At 40.0% G+C, this 14,755-nt stretch overlaps 1 protein-coding gene across 2 annotated transcripts in view; it reads right to left on the bottom strand.

The window, feature by feature from the left end:
- LOC101163788 (VPS10 domain-containing receptor SorCS1) overlaps positions 1 to 14,755 on the bottom strand; it is a 167,268-nt gene that overhangs the window by 42,810 nt on the left and 109,703 nt on the right. For both annotated transcript variants that reach the window (XR_002292451.2, XM_011488553.3), the window contains exons 5-10: positions 14,169 to 14,242; positions 10,100 to 10,164; positions 7,494 to 7,612; positions 7,260 to 7,349; positions 1,443 to 1,622; positions 483 to 629 (exon numbers count right to left, since the gene is read on the bottom strand). Coding sequence is in view for 1 of the 2 variants with exons in the window: in XM_011488553.3 (XP_011486855.2) it covers positions 483 to 629; positions 1,443 to 1,622; positions 7,260 to 7,349; positions 7,494 to 7,612; positions 10,100 to 10,164; positions 14,169 to 14,242 (675 nt within the window). In the remaining variant the exon portion in view is untranslated. The remainder of the gene's footprint in view (positions 1 to 482; positions 630 to 1,442; positions 1,623 to 7,259; positions 7,350 to 7,493; positions 7,613 to 10,099; positions 10,165 to 14,168; positions 14,243 to 14,755) is intronic.

Genomic DNA, 14,755 nt, shown 5'->3' with positions numbered 1-14,755 from the left:
GACGAGCTGTTTGGAGGTTTATTAAAACTCTGACATTTCCTGACAAATGACTGCATAATATGAGAGGAATCCGAGGGAGGCTACAGAATCCATAATTGTTTTATTTAGTCTTATTTTCTAAAAATGAATACTTGTGGACATACAGTCACGTTAGGAAACATTTTGATAGTCTACTTGAAATGTGTGAACTTTGCCATTGAGTGAGCAGTGAAAAGACCAAACTTCCAGAGGATCTCGGTAAGAAAGACAGATGAAAAGGAAGCGTCTGGTTGCCGCCTGACACCTCCTTCTCTCTGAGTTTCTTAAATGGGAGGTCAACTCATCGGGCTGAGTCGGGACGGCTGACCTTTCAGCTCAGCAGTCTTGAAGCGCTCAGCTTTGACGGCCAGTGCTCTTTCACAGCCGGGCCTCTCATTGCGGCTGGGATCAGTCAACTGCTGTCAAGCTTTTCTTTGATGGAGGCGCACACACAGGAAACTCACCAGCACACAGTGGATGCTGTTGCCCCGCAGGTCTCTGCTCGGCGCCTGCAGTAACCTCCAATCTCGGCCTCTGTTGTAAGTGATGTGCGTCTTCACCTGGTTATCCATCTTTTTGTTGGCCAGGAACATCCCTTTTATTCCTGCTACCTAGGAAATTATGCAAAGAAAGCATTCACAGCAACCAAGGTTGAGCTGAAAAGTATACTGCTCTCTATTCATTTTGTAAAGAATAAATGCAGTCCAGTGCAAACCACATAACACACCTCAGTCACACACCTCAGGGCAGTTCACAGACCTATTCTGTATTCCCAACAAAACCAAACAGCCACAGTCACTGAGTGGAAAATGATTGACTGTCTGGAGACTTGTGAGTAATCAATGAGTGTCTTAAATGAATCTGACTCCTTGCTGAGGCCTGCAGGGTGGCACAGGGATACTCAATTGAGTCAGTGACAATTGCATCAGGCAATGAAACTTCACTTTAGTAATTGACAGATACTTCAATCCCGCTTGGAGGAGAGATTTAGCATATCCTATGTCTCGGGTGACGACCTCAATCAGGGCTATGGATTTGCAAGACATGAGCTGCATCTTCGCCAACCTATCTTTGGTTTTAGATGACATTTGATGCTCACATGCTTTTAAGAATGATCATAAGACACATCCCTTCTAAAATGATTTCTCTAGATATAAATCTAAGAGAGAATCTATTTCCCTTTCACAGCAATTTGGATGCTTCTCCCATTTGTATTATGGACTCTCAGAAGCAAGGTTTCTTGCTTAATAAAAGCACATATCATCTTCTGTGTTGTTTGGCTCTAAAATATTGATCAGTTTACATTAAACTTGCACCCAAAGTACACCCAGCATCTTAAAGAAACAATATTGGCAAAAATAAAACCTTCAACTGCTAAACTGCAGCATCTGCTGCTCCAACATCCTGTCATCCTTTTGTTTTACCTCATAGAGATCCACCATCACATTTCCCTCGAGACCCATGCTGCTGACAACGTTCTCCAGGGCAAGCGTGTAGTAGACCCCCGATGTGTCAGACACGTAGAGGTTGTAGGTTTCGTTCTGGTTCCACTCCTGCACGGCGGCAACTACGCGGTTATCATCCGTGCTGATCACATGCAATTCCTAAAGGAGAAGGAGATTTCACTGGAGCTACATTGAGATTTAGGATCTTCTGATTTTGGATCAAATCGAGAACATAATTTCACCATGAAGTCAGCATACTATAGGTTTTTACTTTAGTCAAAGCAGTTTACTTTGGCTGTGTCTAACTGAGTGTTCAATGTTTTAAAACGCGGGATGTTATAAAAATGGAACTGCCATTGCTGTACACGTGGTAAGAATCTCATGAAGGATTTGCAAGAATGATGTAAGTGTACGAATGTTGTCACACGGTGTCTTTATCCTTCACTTTAATTAATAAGGTGCGAGTACTACCTCCGTACTGACCGCACATGAATGCTGCACACACGGGGTGTGCAGGTGATAGGCAAATGCCTGTAGAAGACCCGTTGGATGTTCAGACCATCTACGCTCTGATTGTAAAACCTCCTAAACTCTAACAGTTAGGCTGCACACAAGGAGCACAAACTTATCACTTTAACAGCACTAATGGGCCCCTTTCGCATTGTAAAAAAAAAAAAAACTGTACTATGAGCCTGCATCTCACCTACTTGACTCTTGTATGATGTATTTACAGTACATGTTTTCTAAGGCCTGTGCAGAATGCCCATAGAAAAAAATAGGGATAAACATTTTGCTCTAGGGCTTCACTGTGCAGTCCATTCTTCAGATTCGAGCTGAAGGCCTCTTGTGTTGGACAGGTTTTACTGTTACAGTACTGTTACAAAAATTAGAACCAAAAAATGAAATAAAAAAACATGGCTACTTGCATTACTAGTCCTGCAAGATATGAGATATAAGCTATGTCATTCCAGTATCTTGCTCTAGTTTCGATCTACCTGTCCGCTCTCTCTGCATCTGTATGTGAAGCTAGGTATTTCCTAAATTCTTCAATTAAGTTTTCATCAATCAGCAGTGGCATTGCATCCTCTAATCGATCAAAAAAAAAATGTATGCTAAATTACGTGATTTTCACCCGTCGTAGATAATGTCATCAGCAGGTGTTACATTTCCCAGTGATCAAGACCAGTGTTCTTCAACCAGTGTGCCGCGGCACACTAGTGTGCCGTGGGAGATGGTCAAGTGCGCCGTGGAGAAATTGCCCTCATTAACTGATCTAAAAACATTTTCCATCTCCAGGAAATCAGCTCTTTGTTCATCCAAACAGGCCCTGATAAAACACTGAGTAGTTAGGAATATAAAAGATCTTAAAATTACTTTTTCTTTGTGTTTATTTAATTCTATTAAAGACATTTTGATAAAAATCACAGTACCGCGATTTAGCTGCAGCTACAACTGTGTAAGGACAAGTCCCGCCCCTTAAACTGTCTCCGCCAATCATTCTTGAAGGCTTAATCACATGTCATCAGTCTGACCAATCAGAAGTGCTTAAAGTCTTCACTTCCTTGTTCTTAATTCTGCTGATAAAGTCGCTCAGTTCTAACAAATATACCAGCTAAAGACGAGCTTTAGCTGGTGGTTCATCTCTTAGAAAAAAACAGCCGCAACTTCCTGCTTTTTCTGCCACAATTATCACAAAAATTCACGTGAGATTGCGGGGGGGGCGGGGGGGGGGCGCTGTCGATCAATACAGACCATGAATTTCTGCTTTTTTTTTTTTTGATGCTGGTGTGCCGCGGGATTTTTTTTCAGGGTTAAAGTGTGCCGTGGCTCAAAAAAGGTTGAAAAACACTGATCAAGACGATTCCGCTCCGATGGCTTTTAGTCAGTGCGACCCTAGTGATGACAAATCGCTTTGAAGTATAAACTGGGCCTTAAGGGCGGTTGTGACTAAGGCTTAAGCTGCGAGGCCATCTAAACAAACGAGAATATCCCCCTCTATCTCTGGTATCAAGGTGGTCCTGCTTTAGTTTATTAAACCCATTTGGAGAATATTAGAGAATGCAAACTAAGACGGTATAAAATATCTACTGTCTAAGGAACGATGGGAGAGTTAAAAAAAAAAAAAATCAGATGAACCTTTATTTTTTATGTATTTTCTGAAATTCAAGGAAACTTAAATAGGTGTGAAGTTCATTACCGAGTCATAAGCAGAAATGAAATCTGTTCTGAAAAAATGATCGGTATTTCAACATTTATTTAGGAAAAAAAGGATCTAATGTAAAAAATAAACCAATTTGGTTTTAATTAACTCTTTAATCAAGGACATGGTTTTCCAATAAAGTATTTTACATATTGTTCTTCCTCTCCTGCGGGGCTCAATCATAATCATCGGAAGTGCCCCATCATCTGTATTTTGACTCAGAGGAAACACCAGTCACCAACAGTACGTTGAGTCTTAATGTGCACAGATTATTCAGCAGGGGCCGCCCTGTTGGACTGTCTGCTTCATCTACCTCTGACAGGGCCGGTAACTCTGTTAAGCTAGTCTGCATTACTGCCGTGCATGGAGCTTGATTGAATAAAACATGTTTACACTGGAGACGTGATAACTTAGATCATGTGCAGACAGAGCAGAGAGCAAAAACAATTCCTGAAACGCAGTGGGACCTGCTTCAGGTTGATTTATGCATAGATAACAGTAAGAGAATGAGCAGAGAAGTGGAGCTAAACTGAAAGGTTATTGAGGCTACATCCCACTACTCTAAGGGTCTTTTTTTTTTATTCCAAACACCTTTACACCATTATTACTATCTCCCTGATGTTAGACCACAATGTGCTTTGTTCAAGTCCAGCATCAATACCTTTCATTTTGACTCAAATTATAACACTGGAATTTCTTTTTTTTAAAAGAATTCTTGTCTTTTGATTATATTTGATCAAAATTCGATTATTAATTTATTATTTTACTGGTATAATTCTAAGTTTACTGTTATATTTGTATATTTTTTGTTCTTATTTAGTATTTTAAATAAAAGGTTTGATATCTGTTAAGCCATTGCCTTTCCCATTAATGTAAAGAAAAATGCAGATTCTTTCTATTTTTTTTAGCTTTATGATTATTCATTGTTAATATCCCTCCAGTAAGTTTAATCTTTTTTTATTTTGGCTTTTTTTTTTCTTGTGGATGTAATAATCAAAGCAGTCTTTTGAATGACTCACACTCTGGAAACCATTTTGTCATTAGTGATCAACAATTTAAGAATCTGCATTTTATTTCCCATCAACAAATGTTTGTTTACTCTTCCTCTGTCCCAGTAAATCCTGTAGAGTGTTGGTCTCTAGCGGATTAAACTAACTAACTAACTAACTAACTAACTAACTAACTAACTAACTAACTAACTAACTAACTAACTAACTAAATAAATGAATAAATGAATAAATGAATAAATGAATAAATAAATCAATCAAATAAATAAATAAATAAATAAATAAACTCTTACGTCTGATTTTGTAAATTTTTTCCCTGAATAATTAAAAAGCCAGGCATAGATTAAAAGACTCAAAAATTGACACTCAAAAAATTGAGAAACTAAAGTGGGTCTTAACTTGTGTACATATAACAGGTCAGGGATCTGGATTAAACCTTAACCATTTCCTGTTCTGTTAAAACCAGGTATAGTTATTTCTCTTGTACACCACAGAGGTTGTTGAATATATGAGTTTACAGACCAGATCAACACAAATCATAACCTTTTCAAGGATAGTAACAAAATGCAGCTCACTTATTTCTCTAAACAAACTTTGTTTGCACGTTAATCTATGCTGACAATGTGAATACACCGGTCCCTAACTATTACAGTTCACATTTTGCTATCTTTTTTAAACAGATTTTTTCAGTGCATTTGCTTTTCTTCTATCATTTTGCTGCAATGTGTTCTGTGTCCTGATTGGTTGTAGACTACTGTCAATCAATCTCCTCCATGCTGTGTCCACTGTACAGAATGGATTCAGTTTGCTAAATAAACATAAATATAAGATCACAATCAGATCACATATTTTTCTATGAAGGTTTATATTTTTTGGTTTGGAACAAGAGAGAAAATGTTGATGTGTGATTGAGAAAAGTGTATAAAGTGGGTATTGAGCTTTTTTCCTACCTTAAAACATTGATATTCCTACTTTGCTGACTTATACTTCCGCGGACAGTACTCTGACTTTCTGTTCTTTGTGTTGAAAAACTCTAGCTTTTATTACATCAATGTTCCAAATCAAGTCTTATTTTAAGTTTTGTTCAGAAAGTGAAAAACAAAATGCTCCCTTGGCAGCTGATGGAAGTGTCCTTTGGGAGTGTCTTAAAGTCCTGCTGTCTCGCACAGACAAGAAAAAAAAAACCACACGTCTCAGGCATCTTAAATGTTGCAGATTATAGCACATTATAGTTTTGTTTTCTTCTCATTCAGTGAGAGGGAGACAACAAACCCTGCTGAGTGCTGCTTCATCTCTCTTGTGACCTGATGGGTTTATCATAGTCCAGGTACTTATGACATCAGAGGCACTAAATGTTCTCCCACAAGAAATATAGACACGAATGAGGTTAATTTGGTGGGGGCAGCAACAAAATCCTGCACAGAAATGATGCGATTTTGAATATGGTAATAAAACCACATTTGATGGGATTATTTAACATTATAGCAGTAGTCTTCTTTCTCTATATTGCAGTTCACCTTTTGTGATCTTACCGTTTTGTGATTTATTTTACAGTGCAATTTTGTAAGCTTCTTTACAATGAACTGTGTTTTGCATCCTCAATTAACTATTTATGGAGCATTTTATTGCAATGAAATAGTTTATATTTCTTTACATAGAAAACAAATACATAGAAGTATGTTTTTACCACAATTACAGTAATTTGTCAATTTTCCGCACCATTCATTCCCAGTCAGATCGTTGGACTCAGTCTTCCTATTTGAAGTCCTTGAAAGCAGCCACAGTCTCTTGGCATTTTAGGAAGAAATTGTTTCAGCATAATTTACTAAAAAGATAATTTCCTCTTGAAAAACTGTTTTTCTTTTCTTTTTTATTTATATTTTACGTTTTAGAAATGACCTAGAAAGCATCGTTGAAGGGTCACACGACAACAGTGTTGCCACTAGTTTAGAATTGCTTAAAACATAATTTAGCTTACCACAAATTAGAAATCATACAAGTTTTTAGACAATGCTGGGGTCTACATATGATTTTATGAAAAGAGTCAGTGGCCTGGTGGAATTGGAATGCAGACCGCATTTGGCCCATGAGCCAGACTTTGGACATGCCTACTGTAGACCCTTGTCAATCAATCTCCTGTACAGAATGCAGTCAGTTTGCCAAATATTTGATCACAAGCAGATGTATGTTGCTGTTTTTTTACATTTTTTTTAATAATACTAGACTTGTTTTTTTATGAAGATTTGAATTTTGAGAATTTAAACAAGAAAGAAAAGTAAGAAATTGTTCATGTCTGTTTGAGAAAAGTGTGTACATGTGTAGTGAAAGGCTTTACAGCTTTAAAACATCCTACTTCACGGACTTTACATGTTTTAGGTTATTTTTAGAATGCAAATAGTGCGAATAATGAGTTGACACTGTATATTTACTAAAATCATCAGGTCTCACTTAACAGCCAAACTAAACAGGCAGATATGTTCTGGTGCAGAAAACATTCACACTTTGCAGCCCCAAAAACCAGATTCTGATAGATTCTGTAACAGAATAAAGGATCACCTCTTTGCTCGTATTTAATGATGTATTTTTTACCTTGGGCAGTGTGTACTTGGGCAGCTTCATGGGGGTGAAGACGTCCCTCTTTGCTGATACGTAGTAGACTGGTCTGCCTGGCGTGGACACCTTTAAGTTAAAAGAACACAAAGACTTTTAAGCCGTGCTTAGATAATGCTCATTAATAGGGTGCTCTTGAAAACGATTTTCACACACACATGCACCTCTGTCTGCTATAATACTTGTCACTGAGTAAACTGGACAATTACTAACCTGGACAAACACATACTCGTCTTGCACCACCAGAGAATTGGGGTCAATGTATCCGGGGAATGGCTTGCCCTTGTTGGAGTCTGTGCAGTTCTGCAGCTTGCAAGTGACATACAGCGCCTCTGCTCACACAAACACACAAAGACACGCACATATCAGGCTGAGGCTTCAGCGGTGGTATTAACCAATGAGGATAGGCAGTTTTCACCCACAGCCAAGTGGCCCCTTTTGCCCTCCTGCACTACTCGTGTCACTAAATTGGTCCCAGTAAGGGAGGAGCCGCGTGGAGGGGAAGACAGATCACCAGAGAGGCCAATTGCTTTCTTTGCCTTCAATCACGGTGCTGGGGGAGAGGCTGTCCTCACGCGTTAGCCTCTGCCAAATAAGTGTAGGCTTCTTCCATGAAAGCTGGATCAATAGTGATGGGCGCTGGCTGTGTGACAGTAACGTCTTGCAGCATTTGATTGTATGGCTGGCCTTTCTTGATTACATAAAACCCAAGGAAAGTTGGCTTTTTAAAAAATGCCCACAAAAAATGATATTTGTGTAGATATTTGTGTAGGTCATCCTATTGTCCACAAATAAATGTCTGTCATGTGGACAAAACACCCAGTGTCTGTGGGCGGTTTAACTCCACAATATACAATGATTCTTTGTGGACAACACAACAGCTTCAGTGCGTTTTCTTGTTTATTCTTCATGGAGTTTTCCAGCTGTTGTAACTCCAAAACTGTTTCCAGATTTTCTTTTCAGGTGAATTGGACCAACACAGAAAGTTCTGTCACTGAAGAAGGTCTGTACCTGGTGAGGGTTTTACAGACGAAAAAGAAATAGCTGTAACCTTATGTTACAGCTGTTTCTTTTTCACTCTGTCCTGACCACATCCATCACGGTCTGGTTTGGTTCAGCAACTAGACATGACAGGAACAGACTGCAGAGAATCATCAGATCTGCTGAGAGGATTATTGGTTCCAGCCTTCCCTCCATTAAGGACCTGTACTGGTCCAGGGTCAGGAAGCAGGCTGGCAGACTTGCAGAAGACCCCTCTCATTCCGGACACGACCTTTTCAGCCTTCCCCCCTCAGGGCGGCGTATTAGGACAATCTGTGCCTAAACCACTCGCCACAAGGACAGCTTCTTCACCCTGAACTTCTGACCACTCACAGAGCACGGAACACAAAAATGAGAACTGTCACACCGGCACCACTGTTGCATTTTTATTTAGTTATATTCATTTATCCTTATATCTATCTTCATATTACTTTTTGTAATTATTTATCGTTTTTTTGTCTTTACCCCATACACCTTCTTATACCTTGCTTGGTTTGCACGAGAGCACAAGACACCAAAGCTAAATTCCTTGTACATGCAATGTACTTGGCCAATAAAGGTGATTCTGATTCTGATTCTGATGTTGAAGGAGCTTATAGCATGGAGAACTGGTTAGATATCATCCACAACAGCAGGCTTTGGAGCACACATTGCAAAAACCTAATCTTAAGAGAGTAAAAAGACCTTTGTAGCTTGTTTTCTGTCTTACAAAAAAAAAAGAAAAAAAAATCTTATCAAGAAAGTTTTTTTTTAATAGTAAAATTATCTTAGTTTGAAAAAATGCCTTAGTGACTAGAATTTTTTTCTTAAAACAGGAATTCTTGATAAGACCATGTTTCTTTCCCCATTGGACGATTTGTTTGCTTATTTAAAGAAAATCTCCCAATGAGGTAAGAATTGTTTACTTATTTCTAACGAGCCTGTTTTTGCATTTTACTCATTTTGACTTTCCATAAATTATCTTGCCTTTTTCTCTAGATTAAAAAAAAGAGTTAAAATGACATGGGCTAATATATTGTTGAAAAATGCAATGAGCAAAAAAACAACAACAAAAAAAACCTTTAGATAAATAGTAGTGTGTGTGAATTCTGCTCCTTTTCTAACTTCTATGACTGTTTTCAGGCAATGTTTAAAATTCATAGGTTGACTGATTTATTAAAAATAACATGCAGCCCCAAATTTAAGTTTAAAGTCACTTTAAAACAGTTTTTTTCTATTTATCCCAGTTTCAAACTTTTTAAGGAGACTTTGTTTTAATGTTCACCTATCTGGTCCTGATATATATATGAATATGTTGTTGGCTTCTGTGTGCAGCTGATGCTGACTTATCAAAACAGTCTTAAGAGTCTGGTGCAAACAAAGACAAAAAGCCACAAACCTGTCCTAATCTTGCATCCAAAAAAAAATCCTACTCAGCAGCCTTGTCTTTGTATGGGTACCTTTTTAATTCAAGATTATTTACTGTGTTTCCTAAAGATTTATATCTGATAAAGCAGAGTTAAACAAGGTTTTTCCCTCTGCATTATTCTGCCGTTCATTGTCATTCCGAGGATGAGTGGCATATCTACAAGTGCAGCTCTGAGCTAAACCCCCAGCTTTTAACAGCATCCTAATGTATGCATTACTTTTCGGTGCACCGTCCCCTGACTCACGTCTTCCCACCGTCGCTGCACATTACCATTCAGCTGAACTGTCCACAGCCTTCCCTCTGTTCTGTTCACAACGTTGTGCAAAGGCTGCAGAGAATGGAGCGCTGAATTCAGGATTCAATTACTCACGTCCTTCGGAGATGCTGGTTTCCAGGTGAATTAAGCCCGGCTCTTTGTCCAAACCCATTTTCGACCTAAAAGGCGGAGAGGAAAAAAATGGAGCATGACTGTCGGCCCCTTGCCATGGGGCAGCTGCCCCCAACAGCAGCTGCAGTTTGACCTGAGCGATTCCAGCTGAAAAGTCTGATGGTTTTGTAAAGTTTAAAAGCCCTGAAGGTCTTTTTTCCCTGGAAATATGGACGGAGATGTTTCCTCACATCATTAGAAAAGGAAAAGCCATTGATTTTTTTATTATTTTTTTATATCTACTACTGAGGGGATGCCTGCAGGGGGAATAGCATATAATCATTAGGATATTAAAAATGCATTAAAAAGACTATGCGATCAGAAGAGGGAAACAGAGGCAGCAAAGGCACAGAGTTAACCGGGGAGGTGGAGAAAGAAAAGAAATAGTAGGGGGATTTCTGGAGCAGCACCAGGAATGGAGGAACTCAGATGTGGTGACCAGCTCAGCTCCTTGACATTACTTTGCATTTCATAATTTTCTTTTTTTTTTTTTTTTAAAAAAACCTGGTGCAGAGACTTCTCCAATTTATGTTTCTTTTTTCACGCGGAATCTTCAGTTTTCATTGATAGAGAGGATCTCTATTTGGGTGCAGACCTGACTGTCCAGTGGTTACCAGAACTGGACAACATACAGCTGTTAATTTGGCAAATATCACAAACCTTTAGCCCTGAGTATTTCTCCAGATTTGTAATGCCATATGCAAATGCAGAGCCTCTCAAGCTGATTACAGCTGTGGGGAGTGGAGCAGCTGCAGCGGCTGGTCACATGGCTCCAGCACCATGTGACCAGCCGCTGCTCAGGTTTGACTCTCAAATGAGCGAAGACTTCCTTTACACGACAAACGCTCCCTCTGCAGCCTAATTACTGGCCTGTTGCGGCACCTCCTGCGTCTGAAAATAGAAGCATGACAGCTAGCGCAGCATCGACCCCCCCAGGCTCTCCACAGGTCCGGCGGGCGAGCTTGTTACTGTCCGACGGGGAGTCCCGAGCTGAGTTTGTTACAGAATGAAGAAGCTCAGACTCCACAGGTACAGAAAAAATGATGGATGAGCAACAAGGAATCCAACAAGGATTGGGATACAAATGAAAGAAATTGGGTCCAAGAGAGAATACGTTGGTTTGTAAAGCTTTGCCCCAAGAGATGGGTGTCAGTCGTTTTACTTTTAGCATTCTTATTTTAGTGATGATCACCTAAAAATGAACTACGTCAAAAGTGTGCTCAGAAGAAACTGCCATTTTCTCTTGATCACAGTTATTGCAGCAGTTTAGCAAGTTGTTTGAGATATTTTCAATGATTCTCTCTTATGACAGAAGAACCTCCAGCAGATGTAAAAGTTTTGCCTTCAGGAGAGACTGAACCTCCTTTTTCTGGGGCTTCTCATCCTTGGAAAACCCTCTAAAATGCTTTGCATTTGAGCGTCATCTCTACCACATCATGTTTGTGCACAGTGGTGTGTGGACATCTTGCCGCTTTCTGAGGTCAGCCTTCATTTTCTTTGTGTTTGATGTTCAGTTTTTTCATCTTCAGATATGAGCCTTGTTACAGCCATGCTAGCTGCTGCCGCCGCTGTCTCAATTTCACTACATGCTCACCTGGGTTACCTTCGTTTGTCACCACATCTTCGCTGATGCGTCTTTGTTCACACTGTGGTTTTTCCCGATATTTGTCCTCAGCTGCAATTTTATATATGAGTTTACGTGATGAATGTTTATTTCTTTCATGCGGCTGCCTCGTCTTCTCATCCTGGATTAGAGTCTTTTCCCACCTGCGCTTGTTGTAACTTCATGAGAAATACTGTGTCAAGTAACATAATTATTATTTTGGGAAAAAAAGTTTAGGACTGATTTTATGATACAGTAAACACTGTAATGATGCAAACTTAAACGTTAAAAATGCAGGCTTTCTTTTTTTTTAACCGCCTTTTTGATCAAATCACTTGAATCGTCCTAGAAATCCTGGTTGATTCTCTGTGACTGTTTTGTCTTATTTTCTGAAAGACCCATTGAACATGTTCTTGTGATAATATTCTGATTATAAAAGGACAAATGTTAATTAATTAAGCTAAAAATTGCATTTCTGAGTATTTCTTTGTTCAAATTATTGTGAATCAAGAGCAGATGAGAAAATGTTGTTTAAAAGAGTCCATATTTGATACAAAAAAAGTCCACTGGAGGGGCCATAAGCCCCCTGCTCTGCTCCATTCTGACACATTCACTTGTAGATGACTAGATCCATGTACGTTTTTGTTTTCCTCGTCTAAACTGGCTTCTGGATCAAAACTATACGGCTGGATTACTCCAACATTGCTCGCCATTTTTGTTGCAGCAGTAAGGTTGGGGGTGTGAGGGGCTGTAAGCTTGCGGGAGAGCATGTAAACAGACAGGTGACGGGAAGTGGGGTTGGGCTTGCTGCACAGGTACTTCCTAAAACAGAAAATTGTTTAAAAGATATTTGGAGTGAGACTTTAAGGCAGTTGTGATTTATACCAGTGTCACTTTAGGCAGCTTTCTCTAGCCTTTTAGATATGTGATTGCTGATATCTACATACACATAACTGGGATGGCTACCAACTGTTTCATGTCTCAAGTCACCCTGGCTACGTTCACACTGCAGGCTAAACCGACCCAATTCCGATTTTTTTGCCCCTATGCAACCCAATTCCGATCTTTTCATGACAGTCTGAACGACACAGATCCGATCTTTTCAATTGCGACCCAGGCCACTTGGGTATGCCGTCCTGATTCCGAAACGTATCCGATCTTTTCAATTGCGACCGCCGTCTGACCGGCCAGGCGGCTTGATTCCGAACCATACGTCATCGACACGCAACAAAACGTCATCATTTTGCGTTGAAGTAGGCCGGAACGAGAACATAAACAACAACCATGGCAGACGATGCTGCTGAGACCAGTCAGTGGAAGGGAAGCGATGTCCCCGATTGGATTAATATTTGGGGTGACAGCAGGCCAAACTCCAGGGCTCTTATCGCAACCGGCGGTTTTTGAAAAAATTTCCAGCTAAATGGCCGAGCGTGGTGTTGAACCTTTCCCGCGATGACTTTTTTTTCTTTCTCCCTTTTCCGACCGTGATCAGAAGCGCGGGGGACCCAAGGCGGATCCTTCTCCTCCTCCGCCCAGTTCTGACCCTTAGATTCTCCAGGATTCTCCAGAGCGGGTTAATAAAGAATCAATAGCATTTATTCTGGGGGAAACCTTCTTCTATTACCGTTCTCCTTCCTCCGTAACACACAACATGAATGCGCGCCCACACTGCCCCCCCCCCCCCCCATTCTCCACCACTGCACGCGCTTTTCTCCTGTCTGTACGGCGCGCGCGGCCCAAACACATACACATACTCCCGACTTCATTGCCTTCTTAAAATGAGAAGATTGTAATTGTGCTGCTCCTTCGTGAAAATAAATGTAAGATTGCAAAAAGAGCTCCACTGTTGAGCTTGTTCACGTTGGCTCCGCAAACAACGAGTGACGTCGTTCACCGTTGAGTACTCTTCTGCGCATGCGGGTCAGTTTTGGGTCGTCTCACATTCACACTGGAGATCACAAAAGTTTGGATTTACTTGGAAATGTGAACTGTCTTGAAAAAATTCGGATTTCTTCAAAAAAATACAAATTTAACATTAAGCCCTGCTGTGTGAACGTAGCCCCTGAGACTTTAAAATATCTTAAAAATACTCACAGGTTGAATTCTCTACAGGTGATAGTCATCAGTATTGCTTAATCAAAGCCTAACTATGTCTGACTTTTCTGCAAAATGTGTATTTTTCAAATGCTGATAATTATTTTTACTATAGCTTTAGATGTGATCGGGCATCCCTAGTTCTCTCATCCTTTGAAGAGACTGCAGCCGTGTGTGACCGTCTGTCTAAGTTTATTTCACCAAAATATCAGGCCGATTTGACACATAGATAACATTTAACTTTTGATGTTTCTGATGTAACATTATGTGTGCTAGAACTTTATAAAGAACCAGAGTACAACGTTCTGTACTTACCAGTAAAAACGGTTAGGAGCCACTCTCTCATGCACCAGTTGCCAGCGTCTGCCAAACTCCACAGAGCTATAAAGCTGCAGCGAGAAAAACCAACACCTGTTAGTATTTATTTATACGAGCCAGCAGAGTCTTTCTCTGTGTGCGAGACACAAGAGTTTTCAAAGGTTTGTAGAGTCATCAATTTAAAAGCAACAGAGGAGGAATAACTGGGACACAAGCTTCCTACCAGATTCTGTGACAACCCAGCAAAGATCCAAACGCTGCACGAGAATAATAAAGCCCAACTTCACACACAGATATTCATCACAGCAGAAACCGCACAGAAGACGCACTGATATCTGCCTGATGAAAATAAAACTAAGAATGAATCTGCAGAGACGGATGTGCAGAAAGCAGTAAAGATGTGTTTCTGTGAGGAGTCTGTCTGAGAGCAGCTATCGCTCAGGAGAGGAGAAACCAACACACAGCATTGAATCACATCAGCACCTTAGTTACAGCATCATCTGTCCGTACCACTTTCGTTTTAGTCTTCTGGAACCACCCATCCCTGATTGGATTTTTTTCTTTTGCCATTTATTTCATGAATT

Source organism: Oryzias latipes, chromosome 1 (genome assembly GCF_002234675.1).
Source record: "Oryzias latipes chromosome 1, ASM223467v1".
Lineage (NCBI taxonomy): Eukaryota > Metazoa > Chordata > Actinopteri > Beloniformes > Adrianichthyidae > Oryzias > Oryzias latipes.
Note: the sequence above shows the minus strand (reverse complement) of the source record. Positions and strands in the feature narration are given on the sequence as shown.